This window comes from Lissotriton vulgaris, chromosome 7 (assembly GCF_964263255.1).
Source record: "Lissotriton vulgaris chromosome 7, aLisVul1.2, whole genome shotgun sequence".
In the NCBI taxonomy this organism is placed as follows: domain Eukaryota; kingdom Metazoa; phylum Chordata; class Amphibia; order Caudata; family Salamandridae; genus Lissotriton; species Lissotriton vulgaris.
In genome coordinates, this window is record NC_141695.1 from 641605149 (window position 1) to 641632437 (window position 27289).

At 42.8% G+C, this 27289-nt stretch overlaps 1 protein-coding gene across 2 annotated transcripts in view; it reads left to right on the forward strand.

The window, feature by feature from the left end:
- The window catches only part of WFIKKN2 (WAP, follistatin/kazal, immunoglobulin, kunitz and netrin domain containing 2), a 333484-nt gene extending 307928 nt beyond the window's left edge, over positions 1 to 25556 (forward strand). The window contains exon 2 of one of the 2 annotated variants that reach the window (XM_086928758.1): positions 22987 to 25550. In XM_086928758.1, coding sequence (XP_086784884.1) covers positions 22987 to 24504 — 1518 coding nt within the window. In that variant the 3' untranslated portion in view covers positions 24505 to 25550. Of the gene's footprint in view, positions 1 to 22986 lie in introns of both variants that reach the window. The other variant, XM_086928759.1, reaches the window with a different exon arrangement.
- The last annotated feature ends 1733 nt before the right edge of the window (positions 25557 to 27289 follow it).

Genomic DNA, 27289 nt, shown 5'->3' on the forward strand with positions numbered 1-27289 from the left:
ACCGGTCTGGACTGGACCGGACACCATCAGAGGGGGATAACCGCTTCCACACCGCCTTCAGCACACAAGAGATGCACAGTTGGGTGGCAACGAGGGGAAAAAGGTTATCTTCCATTGCCTTTGAACCCATCCATGTGAAGACTGTTGGGCAGCAAGGAGTGAGGAGTGGCCTAGATCACCTATCTCTCCTCACCTATCAGCAAAGAGGTGAGGAGAAGAGAGGAAGGCCTCGTAAAACGCCAAATGCCATAATCGCCCTTAGCGCATCCGGTGGCGGCAAGTCCATTCCACTACCACTACCACATTATACAGACGGGCTGCTTACAACCTACAGCTAGTTTCCCACCCTCACTGGCGTAAGCAATCACTGGACAGTGTGCAGAGGGATTGCTGACAAGGCGAGCGCAAGCTCCGAGCTCCAACTTGCTAATTTGTAAGTAATACCCCATTGGAGCTTCATGGAGGGGCAAGGCACTATGCCACTTAGGAAACTCCCCCGGAGAAAGGGTACCACCCTTCGAGCTGTCTCCCCCGGGAGCGCTCTACAACAGTCGCTGTCAACCCAAGATAAAGTGTCATACCCAGGTGGCCAACTGTCACAAGCATGGATTAGTGAGTTTTTCAGTAAAAATGCTTCTCAAACTGGCTCTGCCCCTACACCGACATCCTAGTGCGATGCGGAAAGCTAGGACCACAACCAGCACTCTTCCCACAGCCCTGGTCATGTTAAAAGATCACTTTCTGAGAGTCCTCGCTTATGCTCGCCTGAGGCTCACGTTTCACATGAGAATCATTAGCCGCACAGGCTTTTCCAGGAGGATGTCATCACAATCCAGGACACTCTTACTGGCCCATTAAGAGTTCATCCCACCGGCGCTGGAAACCTTTCTGCATCAGACCCTGACTTAGACTTTACAAAAACTATTGTAACAACTACTGTAGCCAAACTACAAGTTCAAGACCAAGTCCATGGCAGCATCTTGCCCGCTCCTTTAAATCTTCAAGAAAGCTGCAGAGACCCTGCAGCAGCTTATTCATTATTGACGCCCGTACCACGATGCAGCCCGGGTGCACTTCAAATTGAGCCCAGTGACTCCTCATCTTTAAGGAAGAGCCTAAAGTATGAAAGTCCCCTGTCATCTAAAAACCTATCCGATCGGTTTTTGGCTTCCCTAGAAGCCCGAATCGAGGATTCCCTAGCCCTCAATACAGTCAGTCAATCAAAGTCAGTCAATACAACTCCTTCAGCACTGTGCAAGAAGCCAAGGACCCACCAGCGTCCACCTTGGGACCTATAAGTCCTATCTTGGTCTCGTTGACGTCCCTTCACGTAAAGCAAGACTCAATTGCAACAGCTCTGCTATGGCAATCTCAGAAAATGGAACTACAGATTGACTTAATTCAAACTTTGGCTTCAGCACTGTCTGACCTGGGCTCCAGGCTAAGCTCTCTCGAAAGATCTGTAGGGCCTCCCGATATTTCGAACTCTTGTTCCTGCTGTCCACTAATTAACACCTTGGCTGCTAAGGCAATTCCCGCTGGGTGCTGAGCCTATTTAAATACCATTGTTTCATAACAAGCTGAGCTTGTCATAAGCACACGGCCAGTGTACTGCATGACGAGCTGAGCTCGTCATGAGCAGCGAAGGGGTTAACAAACTCTCATCCCTTCCAGAAATTCTGGGCGCGCTCTTGGACAGCGTGAAGTTCAACACCAATAGAAATGGGAATCCAAAATCCACTCTAGAGACTCAAACCGGTTTTTCCTCTGAAGAGTCCTGGTGTATTACAACATTGGATGCCCCATCACTAGTGAGAAGAACTATCTCTCCTTCCTTGGAATTAGACCTCAAAAATTCAACTTTCTCGGCTTGCTTGTCATTGGCGACCGGCCTAAGCGATCCCAAAGCTGGCTCAGAGTCCACTAACAGCATATATCTAACACCTATTCCATCAGCGAGTATGCAGTCTGATCTCACTGACACAGCCCATTTAAACATCGCCTACTTGCCATCTAATCTTCCCACGAAACCACCACTGTGTAGGAGGGAGAGAGAGAAACTTAAAAATCAATCCAAAAAACAACATCTTGCGAAAAGGAGATCGGGCTCGACGGGTCAGGGGCATCAAGTATGCTAGATTCTGAAGCGAGGGGGGCTCTCCTACTTCCCCATTTTTAAACCTAAAATGAAAACCCCTGAGACTAGAATGATTCTCATGGACAATAATAACGCCACCGATAATCTCCTGCCATTAACACACACAGGAACTGCCTAAGGGAACGCCCCGGCCTCCGGAATCACTCAACTATACTCTATAAAAGCAATGCATTGATCTTTGTCAACAAAAACCAAGGGGACAGCCTCTCAAGATCAAAGCCTGGGAAGTCAAGACAACATAGCCCAGCCCCTAAGGGATGTCCCAAACACATGGAACAGCCCAAACGAATGCTCGGAAAATGCTAAACAAACCAACGTAGACCTCCAAATTACAACAGAAGGTGTACTGCCCTTCTCTGTGTCACTTGTCAGGTGACCCAACCAAAACTCTTCGGGATAACTATATACAAATGCAGAGGCCTTCTAAGTCCCAATTGATACATGTCTCTGGAGGGCAAAGTCAACTGGTGCAGAACAATCATCCATCTGAAGTTCGACCCCAACATCTCATGGCCCCCGCACCTCTACTTGAAATAGCTGGGAGACAGAAATGCCAATGTCCGGAAAAAGATGCAGAACTTGCTTTTTTTCCTCACTTTGTACACAAGGGCCCGCACGACATCCTCAATAGAAACAACCTCATCCGCTTATTCAACCTTGTTCCAGTGCTTTCTGGGGTCACTTCTTCAGATCTTCTTCAGATCTTACATCGGTCAAGTTTGCTTCAATACCAGGCAAAGGGAGTTCGAAAGCAACTGTTACAACGTGGTCTCGAAAATCCCTAAGGGATGCAATCTTTGGGGAAGCCAAAGTGCGGCCGTACATCAGAGTACAGAAGGGGACTTGGGGTGCAACCCATGTCTGGCTTCCAGATGCTTCGAAAGCGGACAACCTCATAAACATCTCATGTAATAACAATCAACGTCTGGTGAGCTGTAAATCCAGTCGCTCTGTCTCCCACACTACTCACAGCCGCTTTGGGTACTCCCATCGAGAGCCTTCAACCGCATGCTCCCAGCAGCACTCCTCCTTAAGGGGAAGCTAAGTGGTCAGACTCCAAACTGACCATTTCTTCTTGGAATGTGGCTGGGTTAAAGTCAATCTTCTCATCCAAATCAGCAGTGGAATTTCTAAATAGAAGTGACATCATTTGTTTTCAAGAGACTTGATCTCTATCTCCATCGGCTCTCCACGGCTATTACGAACTCTTTCAATCAGCGTCCCAGCCCAATTCCTATGAAAGACCATCTGGGGGCCTCTCCATTTTCATCAAACACAGGTGCAAGATCGCAGCTACTCCCATCTACCGGAACTTAACGGCAGGGCAAACTGTAATAATTACCGGTTTTTCAACCTCAATCCGGGCCTTTCCCTTGCTCTTAATTAACTGTTACCACAACATAGCTAAAACATCAAAATCAATGGCAACAGTTTTATTGGTCAAGCATCTGGAAGAACTTTTATTGGAATTCGCCTCTGCAGAAGTACTGCTACTAGAGGATTTCAACATCAGAGACCTGGCTACCAACGCCCATTCAGTCACTAAAACTAAAGAGTAAGAAGTCATGACCACTTTTTTAACCACTTACAACTTACATTCTGCAAAGCAAATCACATTGGAACAGAATCCTGGTGCCCATCTGTCGCCAACATTTAAGAATCTTTCGACCATTGACTACATTTTTTATCACCATCTCTGGCGAAAAAATTCATCATGATGGAAATCCCCACTCGCACCCTTTGACTGTAACAATGGACCTGCAAGACCTCTTAACAAGCTGTGAAGCTCACCACAGACCCCACAGGCCTCGTCCGAAGCAGACCTTTGACCCGGTGTTAGCCATCCAAAGAAGAGCCCTAAGGAGGGCTGTGCGCCTGCACAAATCGAAAGGCACTGTGCACTCTGCTAACAATATGGCCTCGCTGCGCAAAGCCTTTAAAACATCATCATTGGAAGCTAAGAGACAAAAAGAACAGAATGAGTGGCTCAAAATATTTGCCCTGTTAAAGGGAGAAAACCTGACCCAGTTTTGAAACCACATAAACAAGCTTCATTCCTCCAATAAGAACAGAGGGAACCCGGTCCGTGAAGAAGATTGGGCCCAGCATGTGAGTCAACAATACTGCTGTGACACCCTGGACCCCGTGGTGGGCAAATTTAGAGATTGGGTTGATACTACGCAGATAGAAACCCAGGAGCTGACGACTCCCGCCAAGGTCCCCAAGTATTTGAAAGCCATGAAAAACGATGGCGCTCCCGGGCCCAATGGCCTTCCATCTGTGGTATTCAAATGTGCGCTGGAAGAGTGGGCTAAGCTTTTGGTCCCCTTATACAACAACGCGCTTACTACCTATCTTTTACCAGACTCATGGACAGACTTGATCTTAAGCCAATTATTTAAGAAAGGAGGTCCCTCTCTTCCAGCTAATTATCGACTTATTGCCCTATTAGACCTTGAGGCCAAGGTATATGCCCGGTGTCTTCTCAGGTCACTAGAAAAATGGGTAGTAGAAAACAACATTCTACCATACTTTCAAACTGGGTTTCGATCCTCGGCCTCCACAATAGATAACATCACTACTCTAGCGATCCTGAGTCATCAAGCAGCACAAAAAAAACATCTCCCTCTTTATTGCTGCTTTATAGACTACAGCGCTGCCTTTGATAAAGTGTCTCGCAACACCTTATGGAGGAAATTAGACAAGTGGGGGATCCCTCAAAGTCTACTAGGAGCCCTTCTCTCCTTGCATAAGAACACATGGGTAAAAGTTAGAACTGGCACAAAGACCATCTCTGCAAAAATTCCAACTTCAGACGGCCTAAAGCAAGGTTGCGTTCTTGCCCACCTCTTGTTCAACCTTTACACCGCCGACCTGGGAAGATTCCTGGAGAAAAGCAATCTCCTTCCGCCAAAACTGGGCCTTGCAAAAACGAACTTGCACATTTTGCAATGTGCCGACGATATTGTTCTAATGGACCAGGCAAAATCTGGCCTTCAATGAGCTTTAAGCACTCTCCACAAATATAATACTGCTACTGCTCTAAAAATCAACCAGGAAAATATAAAGGTTTTGATATTCTGCTGTTGTAAGAACAAGAAAAGTTTAAGGTGGAACATTGGGCCGACAAAGATAAAAACAACATCAAAATACAATTACCTGGGGGTCTGGTTTAGCGAGTCCTCTAGAGAGCTGGAGCAATAACATACTCTTTGATCCGACTTAACCAGTCCCTGAGTAGTCTTTCTGCAGAACCCATTCTGAAGGTGATTAAAGCCACTCTTCTCCCCACCTTAAACTATGGACATCAGGCCTTCCCCGGCGCATGCTCGGCCAGTCTCGACCACGCCCAAGTTTTCATTTATAAAAAAATCTTCCATCTTCCGAATTTCATCCACAGGTCAAGACTACGACTGGAGCTGGGCCTTCGAAGACAATCTATTTTCTGTGAGGCTGATACCCTGAAATACTTTATAAGGACACTAAAAGCCGCAGACAACACTGTAAAAGCCCGGTTAAAAAAAACTCTTGCCAGCCCGGGGAATCCATGGAATCATCAAATCATAAAGGCCATAAGAACTCTGGACATCGATAACTCATTACTAACCGCAGACACTATTCCATACACAGTATGGAAAAAGGTTATCAATAAGCAGGTCAGACAAGTTTCCCATCGGATGGATATTCAGGTTCTAAAAACATCAACTATCCTGCTTCCTTTGAATATCTCATACCTCCCTAGGGTACCTCAATCTTATCTCCTGGAAAATCTGAACGCAGTGCCTGGAAGAACATAATGTCTATGCGTCTCTTAGGTCTGCGCTACACTGCCTTTAACCGATGGGCTCCAACAAGTGAGGAGGGGGCCTGCAGACTGTGCAACTACAGGTCCGAATCATGGTTGCATCTTCTGTGCTGTTGTCCCGCCCTTGACGCTCCCAGAAGACTTCTTTTAAAACCCTTATATTTAAAATGGGGCATTAGAACATGTTGGGAGGCATCGGCCCTTTGCTTTACTTCCTTAGACACTCAAGTGCATTAAGGACTGGAAAATATGTGAGACTCCTGGACAATCTCTTTTTACCCTCTTTGGCCCTTGCTATTCCAGTTCCTCCCCCCCAAAAACTTATCACAGACTTTTTTCGTCCCCTGTCCTAGTATTCCTGCACTAATCTATTTTATTCTTGGCTTTGGAATCCTGTTATGTGAATATAATGGTAACGACAAGATTGTATGTTTAGTTATATGTATATGAACTTAAACCTTGATGGTTTTTTTAGTTTTTGCTTTTAACGTGGTATCTGAGCTATGATGACACTCTATAGTAATGGTTTTAATTAACTGTGCTAATTTAATAAAACCATCAACCTTCAACCTTATTTTTGATCTCATAGGTTATATTGCTTCTGATGTCTCTTTCAAATGGAGAACTGCTGTAATCAAATTGTATGTGGCTAAGAAAGGTGTAAATGTTTTGGGTTGGAGAGACCAGTGGAAGTTGGAAATAATACTTAATCCTCGTAGCAGAGAACCTGTTCTTGTAATTGAAGATAACACAAGTGGGAAGGTTATTGAAGATGAATTTCCACAAGTTTTTTCTGAAAAGTTGGGAAAACGTAAGGGTTTTACGCATCTGATCAAGCTGAAACAAGGAGCTTGTCCTGTTAAACAGAAGCATAGAAATGTTCCTATCAATGGTACAGAGCAGTTGGGAGGTGTTCTTAAGAAAATATCAGAGGGAGTTATTATTGAGGAAATTGAATCATCAGAATGGGTTTCTCTGATTGTTTTAGCATGGAAACCTGATAACTCGTTGAGATTATGCATCGATCTCAGAGCTTTGAATGCTAAAATTCTGGTGGACTGTCAACCCTTACTGAATATTAATGAAATTGTGAGCATGCTTGGGGGTGCCAACATTTTTCTACTCTTGATCTTTGCTGTGCCTACCACCAGACAGAATTGACTGAAGAATCACTTCACATGACAGCTTTCATCTCTCCTCAAGGTTTGTTCCAGTTCAAAAGGATGCCTTTTGGACTCGCTTCTGACTTCCAAAGGTCTATGTGTCATCTATTCAAGGAGATGGAATCTTTCGTCAAATGCTTTCAAGACGATATTCTTATGTTTTCTTGTGATAAAGCAGTACACTCTGATCATCTTAGAAAGGTGTGTGATTTTCTTAGAAAACATGGATTAACTCTCAAAGGAAATAAATGCAGCTTGTATCATGACTCAGTGGAATACCCAGGACACATGTTATCCAGAGAAGGGGTGGTACCCAAAAAATCCCTTGTTGAAGCTATCCTCAAAGTCCCTGCTCCTGATTCGAAAGGCAAACTTCTTTCTTTCTCAGGTCTCTGCGAATACTACAGTAAATTTATTAAGAATTTTGCGTCCAAGATGGAGCCTTTGAGAGAACTTACAAGGAAGAACGTTGAATTTGTTTGGGAAGAAATACACCATAAAGCTTTTGAGAGTATCAAGGCTGAGATGGTGGCAGCCCCAATCTTAAAACCGGTCAGTATTAATAAGATGTGCATAGTTGCAGTTGATGTAAGTTTATATGGTTTGGGAGGGGTTCTGTCAAAATGTGGTGGGAAGGAAGAGTGGAATGTGGCATTCGTTTCCCGCACTCTTAATGAGACAGAGAGGCATTATGCGGTCATTGAGAGAGAGTTATTAGCTTATGTGTGGGCGGTGGAACATTTCCATAACTACACTTGGGTAGCTCGTTTTCTTTTGAGAACAGATCACAAGCCCCTTCTAACTATTTTGTCTCCGGGGGGTGGTCAAAATGCTACTACTCGCATAGCAAGGTTAAAGTCTCGCATACAAGAGTACAATTTTCAGGTAGAATTTGTACCAGGGGAAAACAATGTAACAGCGGCTTGTCTTTCTAGGTTGCCTTGTGATTTAAAAGAGGAGATTGTAGCCAATATTGAGGAAGTGGTGTCGGGGAGATTTGGTACAATTTCTGAAGAGATGTGGAGAAGTGCTATGGAGTATGATACTTTGCTTCTCAAAGTTACAGAGTACGTGAAAGAGGGATTGGCTCCTAAAAGTGAAATTTCCGAAGATTGGTTTCCTTTTTGGAAAGTCTCAGCTGAACTGGAAATGAAAGGAGATTTGGTAGTCAGGCAAGGTAAATGTATTCCTCTCTTATCCCTTTGTGTTCTTATTTTGTCTCTGGCTCAAGAAGGTCATCTGGGTATGCCCTTCATGAAGAAATTGTTCTGGACTGTATTTTGGTGGCCTGGTTTGGACAGATTTGTGGACAGAGTAGTAAGGGAATCCTCTGATTGTGCTAGCAGTGAAAAATGCTAAAGTGTAACCCTGCTCCATTAATTTCTGTGGAGTGGCCTGAGTTTCCGTGGCAAAAGGTTGGTTTTGACATTTCAGGACCGTTTAATTTTTTACCTTGTGATTGCAGATTTGCTTTGGTGAGGATTTATTATCACTATAAATGGCTTGAGGTCAAGCTTTTTTACCCCATATTAATACTTCTAATGTTATTGAGTTTTTCAAAAGTTTTTGCCAGAGAAAGTTATCCTGAAGTACATATTACAGATAAAGGGGTTCAAATGAAATCTCAGGAGATGGAAGATTTTCTTACATTTTTTAACATTCGTTATGCCACGGCTGCCTTATACGAAACTCAAGGTAATGGTCAAGTTGACAGATATAATAGAGTTTTGAAAAAAGATATTTTGTGGGCATACAGTTTTGGTGCAGAATGGAAAAACAAATTGAGAGAGAAGTTATGGCTGTACCGTATAACTCCTCACACTACTACTGAAGTTAATCCTTTCAAATTGTTAAAAGGAAGGGAGCCCATCTCTAAGTTGTGCCCTTGGTGGTTTAGAAAGAGGAGATGTGTGAGTCCTTGTGGGGAAAACAAAGAGGATGTGACTCGGAGAGTGGAAAAGAAGCAATTGAGATGGAAACACTATTATGACATTAGGATGAATGTGAAATAACCCCAGTTTGTTGTTGGAGACTGGGTCAGAATACGCAAACCAAGTGTTTTGCTTAAAGCAGAGGCCACATTTGAAAGACCAATTAAAATCATAAAAGTTAATTGCAACAGCGTTGTCACCCAAGATGGTAAAGTATGGAATGTCAGGAGGGTGGCTAAAAGTGTGGGTGTCTCTTCTTAAAATTATGTTAAAGACGGAAAATGTGTTACATTATGTACTGTTGTCCTTTGCCCCTGTCCGTTTAAGCCTCTGTGTATATTTGATTCCGGCACCTGCCAGGTTTTGCATTGGTACTAAACAGAACTAGAACCTGGTCATTCAGAATCTGCCTGCTGCAGGAGATGGTACTGTGCCTTGGAGAATAAACCTCTTTTTGTTACTACTAGATCCTGTTTAACTTCTTTTGGATTTCACAGGACTACTAGGGCTGACACTACCAGAACAATAGATTCATATCTGGGGTATCATTAATATGATGCTCCCTTCAGTTATGGCTGCTGAGGACAAACTGGCCCGCCATTCGTTCACACATGTACATGGGCGACTGAAGGGCCTACGGAGCCTCCCAAATTCTTTTAAGTTTCATTTTAAGCTTCACACTTGGCTATTATCAGGTGTCAGCTATTCATAGAAAATTGCTGACTGTCTCCACCATCAATTACTCACCGACTGACATAACTAGAAATTAGATAATTTTCCGCTCAGTATTGGCCGCATTAACCACTGTGCACAAGAGCGACATAGTGGCTATGTCCTTCAATAATATGTGTTAATACTGAGTTAAACTCTTCGACCACTTATGTGACATCTTTAGCATGAAACCTCTGTTCTGTAATGGCTGCTGATTAGACATAGGCTTTGATATTCATATGCGCATGTGAGATCCAAGTCGGCCGTTGGCATTCTAATTCAATAGATTCCGCGTCCAAGCATACCGCTTGTATAATTTACCAGGAGTCTTCTATTGTACACAATGTCTGACAGTCTTTCCTCTTAATCGACTACCAGAATCAGGACAATTAGATAATCAAGTCCCTTGTAGTAATGGCCGCCAATGTGTATCCTGTTCGAGTTTAACATTGCGCATGCCCGGAATAACCTAGTGGAGATGTAAAACAGTAAAAATTGGAATCAGAAATTGCAACAATGGCAACCAAGCAGTGGAGAGGCAGGTAATAGGCTGCATCTAAGAAGAAGCACTGTTCACATCTTCATTACCGCGCAGTTTTGCCAATGAGGCCAATCTTTACTTTTTGAAGGGTTGGAACCAGAAACGCCCACTGGATGTTCCAATAGGCATATTGACGCCTAATCACCAGAATCTAGGTATTGTAGGAATTTACAGTGCTGCAGTCTCTGATTCCTATTTTTACTGTTTTAAACCTCCACCACGGTCCTGATGAAGAGCAACGGGATCTACTAGGGACCCCATCGAAGTGCGAAGCATGTTGACCTAATGTACTCACTAATACCTGTACCTACACTCACAGATAAGAGAACAGCAAGAAAATACTCACTCCTCTGCAATATTTTCAAAGAGGTCTTCCTTGTCCATTGTTTTTAATCTTACCACTCGGACCCTCGAATAAAGCTCTGTTTCTGGGTACTGAGGAGGTAATTTTAATTCACTCACTCATTTCCTTACCCACACACCTGCACTCACAACTGCGGTGTCACTCCTTAAAAGATCAACAAAAAGGGAGGGGGAGAGTAAGGATCGTTTATGATCCAAAGGGCTGAGATTACCACTCAAAAGATGAATGGAAGGTCCAGCCAAAGTCGGAGCCCTAGACAATGAGGCCAACAAAGAAAGACTGGGCTGTTCCTGGAGGGTCAAGGCGGTCACTGAGGTGCAGGGGGGAGTGCTCGTTGGATAACTACCCCAGGGTATCCATTGTGTTGGGTATAATGGCCTCACACACCCTTGCAGGTGTCATGCTTCATCACAGGCAATGCTCCTCGTTGGGTTGGCGGTGCAATTCCCAACGGGCAACACCTCTAAGAGGGGATCTTTGGCGGAGATCTTTTTATCCAACTGCCTATGGGTGAAGTGCCGGAAAAAACTTTATTCTGGTGGTCCTTTGCCTCAATTAAAATAAAGATTAGTCTGTACTCGCTGGAACTTAAGTTTCCATGTACGAGACAGTACTAAGGTGTAAAAGGTATGGTCAACATGTTTCTCGCTTTAAGTTCATTGACATGCGATTCTTCAGGACCTAAAATGGAGCAGAACTACTGTCTACAAAACATGACCTACATAAGTGTCAGTTTACCTAAGCACACAAATTGTACTACCTGTTTAACACCTGCTCTTTCCTAAATTGGGAGACAAATGAGAGCGTTACTACAGGTAAGTGACAAAATACATTCCTTAAAGTGACCGTGAGCACATTGTGACATCGTGACATACTAGTGAAGGTGCAGCTAGTATGTGCATAAAACCATAGTGGAAACTCCCAGTATGGGTATCTAAAAAACAGTAAAAACATTTGCTAGCAGCAGCATTCGTGCAGGGCAAGATATCAGAGCATCCAGCGAGAGCAATGTACGAACAGACTCACCTAATATTCAGAGTTAATAGGTGTCAACAGTGCCCAGCTGTTCAGACATCAGGGGAGAAGCCATTGTAGCTTTGGCTGGGGAGAGGTACAAAGGTGTTGAGAGCCTCAAAATATGCGCCAGAATAGGGGTATGTATGACAACCAATTTATAATGAAGGTAACCTGCTTATCTGCACAATGTCAACATATCATGGGTGGACTCGGGGGGGTCCCGTGCACTATACGGCAATCTCAGAAGTGGGTTAGACTGCCAGTATAAACTCAGTATGCATTCAATAAGAAACATCTGAATATCTCCAAGTCTGAGATGCGGATGTTGGACTCTTTGGCTAATGACCAATCCATAACAATCAAACAGGCGTACAAAGGCGGGGCCAACGTCCTTATGAACACTTCTGATTATGACACTGAATGCCTCAGGCAATTGGGGGACAGACTTCTGCGCCGGTAGAGAAGTACCGACGGAGAGAGCGGTGCTTCCCTCGTTCCCTGAGCCGTTGCCAGGCGAGGCGAGGCTTCAAACTCCCATGACAAGGTGACATGCAAAAATAACCGCAACAGGTCAAGACTACACCTAGGAAATCAGGTGATCATTTTCCTTGTCGTAGCATGACACTCATGCAGTCACTATCCTCTTCATTTATCACTATTTAATTGCAGTAGCATAATGTATATCTAGGTCCTGATGAAGGCAATGGACACACTAGTCCAACATTGTTGCTGAAACATGTCGACCACCCTTTCCATCCAGGTAGTTATTTGTTAAGACTACCTTTGCTGCTCTTTTTTGGTGGAGCGAGCAGAACACAGAATAAAATTTCATATTTGCTCCCTCACCCAATTTTATCTTCACCATTATTCACTATATTTTTCACATGCACTGCAAATCAGTCACACATTTATCCACAAACTAGTACCATCAATACTAAGACCACACTGGTCACTACCAGGTTCTTTGGAGGTTATAAGATCTGACCTTCCATATTTACCGGTAGGTTTCCAAGTGGGTGGTCCATAAGGAATCCCAAATGATGATGGGCGGTTCTGTGTGGTGACTGATGGGTATCCTTTTAGATCACTTTGAGATCAGGGTACCTCCCAGCTCTTCTGGCTTTTCTTTGTTTCCTGGTAGGATGCCACAGGCAGAATAGGTTTTATGTGTCACATACAGACTTTCATTTCTAGACCCATTGACACTTTTGTGTTTTATGCTCACTTTCCAGCCTATGGCTCGTGTGGCTGTATGGCAGAGGTTAACTATTGTTGCTGTTAGTCCACGGATTTGCAGGTGTTTGGGCGAAGAATAGAGGGCCTTAAAGTGTCCCCCGGCTGCAGCACCAGCCTGTCCATGGGTTGGGTCATCTAAGGGGTGGACGACCCAACCATTTATGGTAGTCAATTGCATCGCCCAATAATATTTTACGATGTTGAGAGGTTTGCTCTCACTCCTAAAGGCCTCAAAAATATATTGGATAGTCTCAAAGTTTTAAACAGAAAGGCATTTTTATGAAAATAACATGGTTAAAAGTTAAATTCTAGTATTGAAGGGAAAAATACCACCAGAATAAAAACAACATTTCCATGACACTGGAGTAAAGAAAAACTAGAACTTCTTAAATCATACGTTTATTTGGGAATAATATTTTGCTCAAACCCAAAAGAACAGAATCATGTATCACATTTAGGGCCTGATTTAAATATCGGCAGACAAGTTACTCCATCCCAACGGTGACGGAAATCTCATCCACCAAAATATAAATCCCATTATATCCTATGGGACTAATATTTTGCAGAGAGGATATCTGTCACCATTGTGACAGAGTAACCCGTCCACCGAGATCCAAATCAGGTCCTTAATTCGTAAAACTTAGGAGTCAAGCAAATGGATTGAGATTGTTCTATAATGCACATGGTTGTAGATGTTTTTCCACAATATTACTGTTGTATTGTTTAAAACCATAAGCATTATGTATGCAATCGAGGCACTGATGTAAAAAGTTGGTCCTTTATGTGTACATTATGTCATTTGAACACGCTAACTACAACATAGGTGATTCGCTTAGACCTGGGTCTAACCAGGAACTATGGGCTAGACCTGGAAGCAGTTCTGCTTTGGAGGTCATGTTTGATACATTATAAGGAGAATTCCCTGAGAAAAGTATTGTGAACAGATATTGTTGTCCAGAAAATAGAGGACAGTGCTTTCCACAAGAATGTGTTGCTTTAAATGTGTTTAAGACATAACAGGATGATTTTTTTTTCTTTATCAAATTCGGAGCTAAAATTAGGCTTCCTGCAAGACAGAGATCCTCATTTAGAGCCTCGTGCTATTTCTACAAAGCCCTGAGTAACAGAGGCCAGCAGTACTCGCAAACTTTTGTCAGACCTTTTGTACTGATGAGGAACCTAAGATCAGCAGGGTAGATGTTGGCAATTGTTTCCAGGCCCAAGAAAGTGCGTATGGGAGGGAGCTCGTTTGGCTACCTGGTGTAAGAACTATAAAATGCTCAGCCCCTAGCAGTTTGTCAGGCCCAGTCAGAATACACTTTCAGAGAAAATGGTTTATTAAGTGGATGTAGAGTTGAATGAATGGATAGAGTTGGGACACCTCAAATGATGCAGATTTGCCACCTTTTGAATATTCATCAGTCATCAGTCAGATTAGATCCAGAAGTTTTTCAGCAGTACCTATGCACTCCGGTAGGGTTGTCGTGAGGCTCTGCCTAGACACGTTACAGTCCAAAAATGACATGCGGAGCCTATATAGATGCCACTCCTGCATGCTGGCAGCAGTTGCTTTCAAGAGTGTCCATGCCCCAAGATGCAGAGCACCAAAAGAAAATTGGTGTGACCAGTGTGCACATTTTCTAGACTTGGGATCTTATTAATGGCTGGAGGTCAACCACAGACAGACAGTTTTACGAAAAAGTAAGTAACTTGTTCTTCTGATAGCTAATCTTTGAAATAGATACCAAAGCAGTACCTATTTGGAGATGGGTCTGCAGATGGACTCAAAACAGAAAGTCTTGCAGGAACGGGAAGGCAAAATGCACTTCTGAGTGAACCTGACTATCCAAACAATAGTGCTAAACGTATAGAGGGACACCCATGTAGCCAACGGGCAAATGTCTAGGATAGGGACGTTACATGCTAAAGCAGTGGTAGCAGCTTTGGCCCTGGTAGAATGAGAACGCATTCCTTCTTGAGGATAATTTTTAGCCAACCCAAGGCAAATCTTACTGCAAAGCACGAGCAAGCAGGAGATGGCTCTCTTCTGAACAGTGTTCAAAAAGCAGTATCCTTTGGGCCGGATTATATAAGCTACACAGCATTCAGTACGTCACATACAAACCTGATATTTCACCTCTTTTATCGTTTATCTGTATTCAAGAAGATTGAGCCATATATAGCCAACATATAGCCAGACCACACAATCAACTAAAAAATTATCAAAAGATTTATTGTTATTAAAAAAAAGGGGGGAGAGACACAGTTGTAATTCATATCATAGCTAATGTTCGTGTTAATCCCATAATTCATTAATAAATCTAAACACAATATAATCACACATCACATTAAAAATGATAACAGTTAAAAAAGAGAGTCACTAAAATAAAAACAGTTAAAAAAAAAAAAGAGAGTCACTAACATAGACAAACACAATATGTCATTAACAAGTACACATCCGTGATGTGACAATATCCAAGGTGTGGAACTTGAAGCTTCACAATTTATACTCTTTATCCAACGCCTTTGGATGGGTTATCTTATGTCTCCATCTTTTTCAAGACCAGATGTCTCCATCTTTTTCAAGACCATAATATTGACTCTCAAACGATTAAAATATTGCACAGAGTCTATTAAAGACCTATTACTGGATTGGAACGTTACTATTGATATTTTGGGGTAAAGCCTCCTATGGTTACTGCAGAATGTTCTTCGTATCTTTCTGTCTTGTTCCTTTGATTGCGTCAATGCTCTCAACTGTAGTCAATGAGCATACTGTGATCCAGTCAGGATCGATATTATTCTTTCTGTATTGGGGTCGCACTTCGCAGATAGGCTCCGGGCTCCTTTGCAATTAGACCCGTGAGGGCAGGTTTGTTGCTAACTTGCTTCCCAGATATGTCCCTCAGAAGATCCCTTTTTGCCATTAGGGTTTAGAAAGATGCACGGTCCTGCACAGGATCGGTAAACCAATTTCGTCTGAGTATCTTCTGAACAGTCATGCCATTCTTTGCTTCATAGAACTCCACAAAGAGCTGATCGTCCACCCGGTGGTTTTTGGTATGATCTACATATAAGCTCAGAGCTCTCTTGGGGCCCAAGAGATAGAGTCACTCCTCTTCCATAAAGGGGTGATCCGGAGCACAGAACGCCGTTAATGGGATGTTTTGACCAACAGGGAATGGCTTCATAACTTTGGACAAGAAGGAGGCCCATGTCTGCAAAACCAGTTTGTCTGGGAAGAAGATGGTGTAGGGCAGGTTGACATGAAGAGCTTAACCTTCACTCACACACTGCGCATATGTAATGGTGGTGAGGAACATTGTCTTCAGGGTGAGGAACTGCAAGGAACAGCGTGAAGCGGCCCAAATGGAATGCACATCAGAATTGTGAGAACCAAGTTAAGGTTCTACTGTGGTATGACAAAGGGGGAGAGAGCAAACAAATGAAAACCTTTCAAAAAACGCATAACAACTGGAGACTTAAAGAATGAGGGCTGATCTAGGCAAAAACAAAAATACCGAAAGAGCCGAAAAGTACCCTTCAACTGTGCCCATAGCAAGAACTCGCCGGGCAAGGGATAAAACGTCAGGTAACTTTGCCTGAAGGGGGTCTATCTGCTGAGTACTGCACCAAGCCACAAATTTGTTTCCACAACAGTTGTATACAGTTTATATTGAGGAACGCCTGGCTGCCAAGGAGACATCAAGCATCTTCAGAGGTAGATTGAAAGTGTTCAGCTGTCACCGCTCAATCTCCAAGCATGAAGGTGGAGATTGCAAAGGCTGAATGCTGACAACAGATCTTTCTGGAGGGGCAGCCTGATCAGAGGACAGATGCTCAAGCTTAGGAGTTCAGGATACCATACTTTCTTTGCTGAGTCTGGGGCAGCAAGAATGATTTGGGTCTGGTCGCTCCTCATCTTCTTAGTAAATTGGGGCAGGAGTGGTATCAGCGGAAGGGCATACAGGAGTCTCCAGTTCCACTCGAAGCAGAACGTGTCTCCAAGCAATAAACACCTTAGAAACTCCAACATGCAGAAGTGCTGACATTCTACGTTCTCAGCTGAGGCAAACCGATTTATCCAAGGTTATCCTCATGCGCAGACGAAACCTTGTGCCAACTCTAAGTGCAACTGCCATTCATAATTCACTAGGCATTGACGGCACAGCTCAACCGCCCTGTTATTCCACGATCCTGCCAGGTGTTTCACCCCCAAAAAAAGTCCATGGTGGTCCAGTTATTTCCAGAGTTGCATGGCTTCTTGGCTTAGGGTCCGTGACCCCATGAGCCCTGTTTGTTGCAGTACTACATTGTACTAGCTCCCCTTGATAGATGGAAGGGATGCTTTCAATGCCTAGCAGATGGCACTGTGCTCCAGATGGTTGATATGGAGCTGAGCCTTTGACCAGAAGCCTGTGATCTTCCCCTCTTCCAGATGGCCACTACGACCCAAAAGCGATACATCCGTCGCCATTTAAGCTGTGGTTGGGGAAGGGATACGGTCTGCCGATGACACAACTGCCGTCTAGTAACAACCAATACAGACCTTTTGAAGTCCCCTACAAAATCTGAACAGGGTTGGAAAGGTTCCCTTGATGTTGGGCCTACTAGGACTTCAGATCTCACTGCAGAGCCTGCATATGCCACATGGTATGCTCGGCCACCAGGATGCAGGAGGCCATTAGTCCCAGCACCCTCAGAGTCAAACTCACTGAAACGCAGGACTGTGGATGAAAGATCAGGATCTTAGCTTGAATGTCCTGGACACACTATCCTGGGGAAAAGGCACAAAACTGAACTGTGTCCAAAATGGTTACGATAAAGAGGAGCTACTGAGGAACAGTCAGGTGTAACTTCTGGACATTAATAGTGAACACCCGATGGGCACTGGTGAGACCAAAGGGGAGCACAGCAAACTGAAAATTTTCTTGGCCCACTACAAAACACAGGAAGTGCTGATGAGCCTGCAAGATGGGAATATGGAAATAGGCGTCCTGAAGGTCCAACGCCAACATCCAGTCTCTAGGTTCAAGAACAGACATGGGCCTGTGAAAGCATATTGAAATTGTTCCTTCCAAAGGAAGACGCTGATAGGGTGCAGGTCTAAAATTGGATGAAGGCCTCCATCCTTCTTTGGCACCAGAAAGTAGAGAGTATAACAATTTAGTCCTACTTCTGGCACGTGCACCCTCTCAATGGTCCTTATGGCCAAAAGGGCCTGCACTTCCTGTCAGAAATGGAGAGATGGTACTCCATCAGTTGCTGGGGTATGATGGAAGGTACGGCAGAGTAGAAAGAAAAGGTAGGGCGTAGCCTTTGTGGACGATTTGCAGGACCCATCTATCTGACATTACAGCATGCCAACCCAGCAAGAATAGTCAGAGCCTGCCTCCTACCGAGAGGCTGTGCTCCACTGAGACCACGTTAAAAGGACTTGGTATGCCCAGACATGGGTCCTGTGCTCTCCATGCCACTGGAATCAAGCTATCCTGGCAGATGAGGGCTGAAAGCCCGAAACCCGTCCTAGGATGCTTGTTTCCAGTCCAGGGAGGACATGACTTGGCAGTTCCGGCTGGACTGTTCCCATTGGGCGCAGGGTCAAGACTTATTTGCATATGGCTGGGTCCAAACTGGATTGGCATGGTGAGCAAAAAAACTATGGATTTAGGCCCAGATCTCTGTACTAGGGTGAATGTATGACATTGTTCTGCATTCTGTCCATCAATTGTTATTTTCGCCAGGAAGAGTCTGCCAACAGTAATCCTAGTGGAGAACCTCTCAGGTCCACAAAGTCTGCAGACCCACCAGAGACAGTCAGCAAGGATCCGAAAAGTGGAAGCATGGCCTTGCTAGACACTTCGATCTGCTTAGGAGTGGCCCTGGGTTGTACCAGGATAAGATACAGGATCTACTCCAAAGTCGAATTACTTCAGCAGCAATATCAAGATGTGGGAAATGACCACTACAACGCGGCCGTTTCCACGAAAACCTTAACCGCGCATGCATTACAACGCATGCGTGGTTACAACGAAAGCCTTTACCACGCAAACGTTTACTACGAGGTACGTAGTAAAGGCATGTGTGGTAAAGGGTACAATTAAAAAAGGAGGGTTGGGGGGCTTCCCCCCCCCCCCAAAAACCTAACCTGAAGTCGAGATGTGCAGACAATTGGCGTCGTACAACAGGAAACGGAAAGAAACTTCCGCTTTCTCTTTACGACGTATGACGTCACCACGGAAAAATAAGTGGAGAAGGATAAGCGTGGAAATACCATTCCGTTGTAACGCATGCGTGGGAAAGGCATGCGTTACAACGGAGTTCGTTGTAAGAACATACAACCTCAAGATGTATGGTGCCGTCCCCGTACCGTCTCAGGGAAGTGTGAGTGGCGGGAAGAGGCAGAGTCCCTGCTCGAGTTCTTGTGTTTTTTTCTTCAACTTACTAGAAGATATGTATCGACAGGAAGACCAAACCCTTTAAAGATTCCTGTGACTTCTGTATCTCAAAAGGGGCCGAACTTTCGACTTCAACAGCTCTTGTCCCACTTTACCTCGTGATCTCGTATGGCCTTTGTGCTAATAGTTGCTGCAGTCAATGTAGACATTAAAGTCATGGCTCGACCCAAGCATCACAGCCAAGTTTAGTGAGGATGTGACAGTCCTTACAGGGCTTAAAGCCTTTTGCTTTGGGAGGTGACATATCCCTTGCAAACTGTAAACAATTGTCTGAAAGAATCGAGAGGTAGCTCCGAATTCACATCTGGTGGCACGGAAAGAAAGGCACTGTCGTCAGCGTGTGCGAGTGGCACCTATCTAGACTCAGCACATTATCTCTGGAGCCGGCCAGCGTCAGTGTGGAACCTCACAGCGCCACCTACAAGCGCAGAGGTACTGCTGAAAAGTTTCTGGGGAATATTCAAAAGGTGAGCAATCTGCTGTTAGAAGTCTTCATCAGAATAATATGTCACCGATTGTCAGCTATTAAGAGAAAGTGTCGAGCCTTTTTAGGTCTTATCAGCAGACGGCTTTAGCGGTTTGTTGTCCAGAGACTTATTGTGGACAAGACCAATACTTCGTGGTCTTTCGGTCAGTCCACTGTGTAGCAGTCATTGGCAGTCTTGTCAATCTCATTCTCTTACTTCCTATATTACGATTGCCTTACTCTTCTTGGGGTTTACCCTCACCTGGAGCATAGCTTCTTGATTTGTATCCTTTCACTGCTTACACTACATGAACATTTTTTCCTTTTAGCACTCCATGGGAGAGCATGTATTCTTGCTCTCTCCCTTGTGATTATTGCTTCCCTGTTTTCATCCCGAGGCTTTCCCTTTGTTCCCCTCTCCCATCCTCCACTCGGCCTTGTTCTACTTTTCTTTTTTAAGAACAGCGATTTGTCTGATATGGAGTTTAACTTTCTGGCGGTGGGTAAAGGGTCAAAGAAGGTCAGTGGAGAAATGAATCCGTAAGTAGGCGACAATTGAAATCCAGCTTTTACATAGGCAGGAAGCCTGGGATTGCATCAGAAGCTCCCGCCCTTCAGAAGTTGATGTGGGAGCGAGGAGAGTAGTTCTAAACACAAAATTGTGATTTTTTTCTATGCTCCCGGAGAAACTTCTAAGCATGATTTCTCCTGGTACCAACTGAAGAGGAAGACGTGGCACGGAGTGTGGTGGTGGTGGGTCTGTGTGTGTGTGTGTTTCTCCAACGTTTGACTCTAAATGGAGGCGACAAGGACGCAATTGCGTCACAGAGTAATTGTGTTTCATTCCTCCATCAAAGCACACAATAATTGTGTGCTTTGGTGGAGGTATAAAAGCAATTTACACTCTAACAAGAGTTAGTCAGTGTCGTCTCTTTTTAGAGGCAAGCGTTGGGATGTAGAATTTGGCAGGTCACCAAAGGACGGGTTGAGCCCCAGGGAATAGTAGCAGAGTGCATTCTGTGTTGTTTAATTTGAATAAATATCCAATACACGTGCCAAAGTGTATCCTCAAGAGGATAACATTGTTTAAGCCCCACCTGATTAAACAATATCCATTACTGAGTTCAGTAGGAGTTTTCAATTTCTTACTCTAGTTGATATTTTCAAATCAAAGCCCCCTCAACCCACCCACTAATTCATAACCATATAAGGAGAATGGTTAAAAGGCGTTTTTAAACAACACGTGGCATTATACTCGATCATGAAAAACGGAACACGCAGGGACAGAATCCATTAAAAAGAATTAAGCATCAAAATACAAGCACTTATAATTCCGAACTTCATCTTTGGTTATACGCTCATTCAACGCATTCTCCTAGAGCATAAAATCAAACACTTAAAACGTAAGGCTTGTATGATAAAAAAAAATACATTAAAGAGGTGCAGAACCATCTCTGTAGTTAGGGTTGAAAAATCACGAATCCAATTACTGTACCATTAGTTTGCGCCAACTTTGGAGAAAATGGTCTTCAGTTGTCAATCTTTGAGAAGATTTTGCACAGATCAAAGATATACGGGGGCTGGGGAGGCGAGGGGTTCAAAACCTGTCACTTTTGTACACATTATTGATTTTCCCTGAGGATTTAAAAAAAGCTCAACTAAAGCCCACCACATTAAGTACGCATTCAACATTAACTCTTTCTCACGCCTTAAATATCAAACTCGTTTTCGTACATACTCCATTACATAATTTAGAATATACAAATTACATGTATTATTAAAACACAGGGACATTCACATGTACAAGGGCATCTATCTTTAACATGATTACATAAAGTACAATTTCCTGAATTGCACACTTTTTTTGTTATAATGTTCTCTACTCTTGCATTTAGATGTCAATGTATTTTAATTTCATGAAATGTGTCAGATTACACATTATGTAATGTGGTATTTTATGTGGAAAAACATGTTTGATATTGTAAAGAGTAGATGGTGGGGGGAATTTAAGAAGTGTGTATGGCAGGCGAGTGAGTGGAGGTTAGAACGGCACCTCTGCTTGTGAAATCGTGTTTTTTAGGCTTATACTGTAGTCATCCCAATGAAGGATAATGCCTTTAAATTGCAGTTTTCACAGAAATTATTGATATATTCAAAGCAGAGGCACACAATATGAATAGTAAAGTGCCTGAAGGAACATTTCGGTCACCTTGAAAAATACATATAGTTAGTTTGAGAACTGACCGGGTGTAGTCAAACACAGACTGTGATTTCCATAATGAATCAATGCCCCTGAAAATTGTACTGGGTGGAAAGTAACAGTAGCATTGTGAAACTATGCTGCAGTAATAAAAAAAAAAGAGAGAAATGGACAGTATTACATTTACATTAGGACTTTTGAAAAATGTTGATTCCACATATTGAATGCAACAAGCAAATGCATTAATTCATCATATAATGTAAAAAAAAAATACCAATGCTTGCTGAGATCTTAGCAATACTTATTTCATAGTCAACATATATTGTACAGAGGTATGTAATTAAAATATTTGCAAGAGTGTGAATGATGTGATTAATGTATGTATCACATCAGCTCCCACACATTCAAAATACAAGTGTGCATTCCTTCATCCTGACATCACATTTACACAAGCTCATTAGATTCTAGTCTTCCAGGAACAATTGTAGTTAAGTGTATCATCATCTCTGGGCTACCGAAAGCAACGTAATTCTAGTGGCCGAATGTGTGCTACATAGGTGCCATAAAACAAGAAGTGAATGGATATCAAACACAATTAGTATCATCAGCCATATATGTCGGAAGCCCAAATAACATACTTGTAAACAAAACCGTTTCAAATGAACTGGGAGTCACCGTACAATATTAGCTCCAAATGAGTTTACCATTCTTGACCCAAATGTTCCCACTGCAATATACCATGGTTTAATGAAAAGCGGAGCAACGCATGAAGAATTTCACAAAACAGTCAGCTTAGCCCCTTAGGCAGATCAATCGTTCGTGGCCGATAATATCGCTAGACTGCTAATGAATGTAATTACTGTATATGTGCAAACCAGTTAAATGAAGTAATCTATATCTTTCCAATAGGTATTAAATGTTGTTTCTTTTTTCTAGGAATGTGAAACCTATGAAAAGTGTTGTCCAAATGTTTGTGGAACAAAAAGCTGTGTAGCAGCCAGGTATATGGATGTCAAAGGAAAGAAAGGTCCTGTTGGTATGCCAAAAGCTGCAACCTGTGATCATTTCATGTGCACTCAGCAAGGTTCCGAATGTGATATTTGGGATAGCCAGCCGGTATGCAAATGCAAAGATAGGTGTGAAAGGGAGCCCAGTTTTACCTGTGCTTCAGATGGCCTGACTTACTACAACAAGTGTTTTATGGACGCTGAAGCTTGTAATAAAGGAATGATACTAAACGTAGTCACTTGTAAATTTCATCTCACTTGGCCGAATACAAGTCCTTCTCCACTAGCGACAACAGCTCATCCCACAACAGCTTTCTTGCAAACAACAGTCATAGACATTGTGCCACCTGGTTTAATTAACCAACCCACCCATAAATCCGTTTATGTTGGAGAGACTGTAAGTTTTGTTTGTGATGTAACGGGCAAACCAAAACCAGAAATCACCTGGGAGAAACAGGTAGATGGCAAAGCAAACATTATTATGAAGCCAAATCATGTGAGAGGAAATGTTGTGGTCACCAATATTGCGCAGTTGGTCATCTATAACACCCAACTACAAGATGCAGGGATATACACGTGCACAGCACAAAACACCGGAGGTCTCCTTCGTGCTGATTTCCCATTATCCATTATCATAAAAGAAGCTTCAATGACAGGAGCACTACACAATAAAACACACTTTCAGACAGAGGAGTGCCTAAAACAGCCTGACAGTGAAGACTGTGGAGGAGAACAAACCAGATGGTACTATGAGGCCAAGAAAAACAATTGTTTTACGTTTATTTTTGGTAACTGCAACAACAATTTAAACCACTTTCAATCATACGAGTCCTGCATGATATCGTGTATGAACGGACCAGTCAATGTCTGCAGTCTCCCAGCTCTTCAAGGCCCTTGCAAGGCATACGAACCAAAGTGGGCCTACAACAGTTTAACGAAGCAGTGCCAGTCTTTCGTATATGGAGGGTGTGGTGGCAATGAGAACAACTTTGAAAGTAAGGAGATTTGTGAAGATATGTGCCCTTTCCCAAAGAATCAGCACTGCAAAGCCTGCAAACCTCGCCAAAAGATGGTGACAAGCTTTTGCAAAAGTGATTTTGTCATTCTTGGACGCATTACAGAACTGACTGAAGATCAGGACTCTGGACATGCACTTGTTACAGTGCAGGAGGTTCTGAAAGACGAGAAAATGGGACTTAAGTATTTGGGACAAGAATCTCTTGAAATCACACTTTTAAACATGGACTGGAACTGCCCTTGCCCCAATGTGACTACACTTGTTGGAGAGTTAATCATCATGGGTGACGTGCATAATGGGATGGCAGTTCTACAACCAAATAGTTTTGTAAGCTTCACCAGCCTAAGACGTGTACGAAAGCTTCGTGAAGTCATTCACAAGAAAACCTGTGAGCTCTTAAAGGATTTTCTTGGAATACAGAAAAAGTAGCATTTACAGTTTGAAATGCATAAGGCTACAACAGAATAGCTTTTCTTACATTTTGTAAAAATCTAGTTTGGCCAAAGTGTTTTTGAACTTGGTAATTAAGCTGATCAAAATCCAATAAGACGTATAACAGCAGTAAAAGACTACATATCATCCGTGAAACAATAAAACACGGTGGACCAACATCAAATAAACAGTGAGATGCCCTCCTACTAACAGAACAGACATGTCATTTGATTTGCTTCATGTTACCAACTGCCATGCTAAGTTTCCCATGTGCCAATAAGACAACCTTCTTTCCCTTCCCTACTCATCACAGCTCTGTCCATTTCGACTACTTTCTGTCTTCCCAACATCGGTCTATGGCCTTGCCCACCTACATCTGGCATTGTCTCTCATACATGCCACAATTTCACGATTTTTGATCTCAAATGTGTGTCATGAAAATGTAAGCGGTCTTCCTTCTAGCATTCCAGGACTGTAACAGCCTTCTCCAATACCCAAGATCTGCCACCTCTTAAGAGTAAATGCAGACTAGCTCTGTAGCATGACTTCCTTCAACATGCCTCCTCCTGTCCACAGTCAATATTACCTCGACACAGCATGCCACTATCGCAGTTATATTTTTCCATGTAACTACTGCTGCTGTACCATAATGCCCCTCAGCTCTCTATCTCTCTATTTGCGATCAGCCACTGGGCTCCGCGATCTTTTCTAATTTAACATTTGGACAGCGTGTTTGTTTGCAACGTTAAAATAATGTATTCATCTAAATAGACACAAATTCAAAATATGTTACCGTTCACACCAGAAAATGAATTAAATCAATCATTTTTAATATTTTGTCATAGACATAACGCCTTCATCAGTTTACAGGCCCACTCGTTTGGCTTCTTTGACTTTCTTTAAATGTTGACTTTTAAATAGCATGTAAATAAGCCGAAAACATACCAAGTTTGTTACGACATTATGAATATGACTAATGCAACAAAAATAGTACTCTGTAGAATTCAACATGTCAAAACTTGAATGGATTAAGTTAATAAAATTATTTCAAACATATGTTATCGTGATGGGATTATTCCTGTATTAACTTCAAACTCCTTTAAACTCTGTTTAAAGTCAAATCTTGATTACCGCCTACCTTCATTTACCTTCTTCCAAATACTTGCTGCACACAAATCTTAACTTATTTTGTTATTTTTTAGGAGATAGAGGTTTTTTCTAAGTGCAATATTCTGAATATTATAATTTCTATAATTGAAAATTAACAATTTTCTAAACTCACATTAAATACTGACAGTCCAAAGCAGGAAAAAAGTAGAAGCACGCCATTATGTGAAAAAACTAATTGAACCCTTAGGGCCCGATTCACAGAACTAACTTAAGACAAAATCCTAAACTTACTACTTTTGGTATTCACAGAAGTTAGGATATTGTCTTAAGTTTATCTTAAGACAAATTTAAGACAGACTTCAGTTCGGATGTTGTCTTAAGTCTGTCTTATGTCTGTCTTAAGACAAACTTAAGACAAAATCCTAACTTCTGTGAATACCAAAAGTAGTAAGTTTAGGATTTTGTTTTGAGTTAGTTCTGTGAATCAGACCCATACATTTTAAACAACGAAGTTATTGCTTTTCTTTAACCCCAAAATCTTCTCTGGGGTGTGGTGTAACCTATTCAATCATTTAATTAAAGAAAGAAAAAAATAAAGGTAACCCAATGAAGAATGAGATTTATAACCAACATAAAAAAAAATATTTAGCAATAGCTTTTTTGTTGCTGCAATATTTACTTCATATTGAGCAGACAAAACAAACATGGGCACCAACACAATATGGGGCATTCAGACCAGTATATACAGTCAAAGATGAGTGGTGAGATAACGTCCGTTTCCAGAAAAGGATCAAAAACATCTAGTAGAGAGGTCTCCATGGAAGATCCAAATATCGGCCAGAAAAAGAAAAAGAAGCACTATCCATCCTACAATACCTCCCTGTAGGGGAGTGGGGTAAAAGCACCATGGGACTAGGAATACAGGAGAATGGCTAGGGTGAGAGTGAGGCCAGTTGCACAAAAGGGATACTGGGGGATCGCCATATGGAAGAGGCATCAAAGGTGTAGGTGGGTTCATGGAATGGACTACGTAGAAATTACTCCAATTTTTACAGTTCCACAATTAATGAAATAAATGTTCGCAGCTGTGGAAGAAAATAAAAAATTGATGAAGAGTTACAACTTTGTCATTCATATATAATAACTTGAGGTTTAACAGTTAGCCTAGACCAGGTGATTTGTACACTGTGTGACTTGCATGCTTGTATATAAGAATTTGAAAATATCCCATCAATGTCCGTGCTATTATAAGGGCATTATCAGTGTTACTGTTTATGTCTCGCGTATTGTCAACTTTAGAGATCTGTTTTCGAAAGACTAAGGGCCCGATTACGAGTTATGGACCGCTGAACCTGTAATAGCGGTCCACCCACCGTATTACAAGTAGGGCAGTTGGACTGCCACTGGACCGCTGCGACCGTTGGGATCCTTGATCCTGCGGCAGTGGTGCAGCGATCTGAGGCAGCAATATGCTGGTGGTACCGCTGCTGCGCTGCTGAGCATATTAGGAAGCCATGCCATGGAAGGATGGCGGTGAGGCTACTCAGGGGCAAATACAGGTCCCCCGTATGCCTCGGTGCATAGGGGTGCATTCGGGGGCACATGGTGTGCCCCCCTGTATTTTTTTAATCCCCTGTTCCTTCACTGACAGAAATGCACAGCATTGTGCATT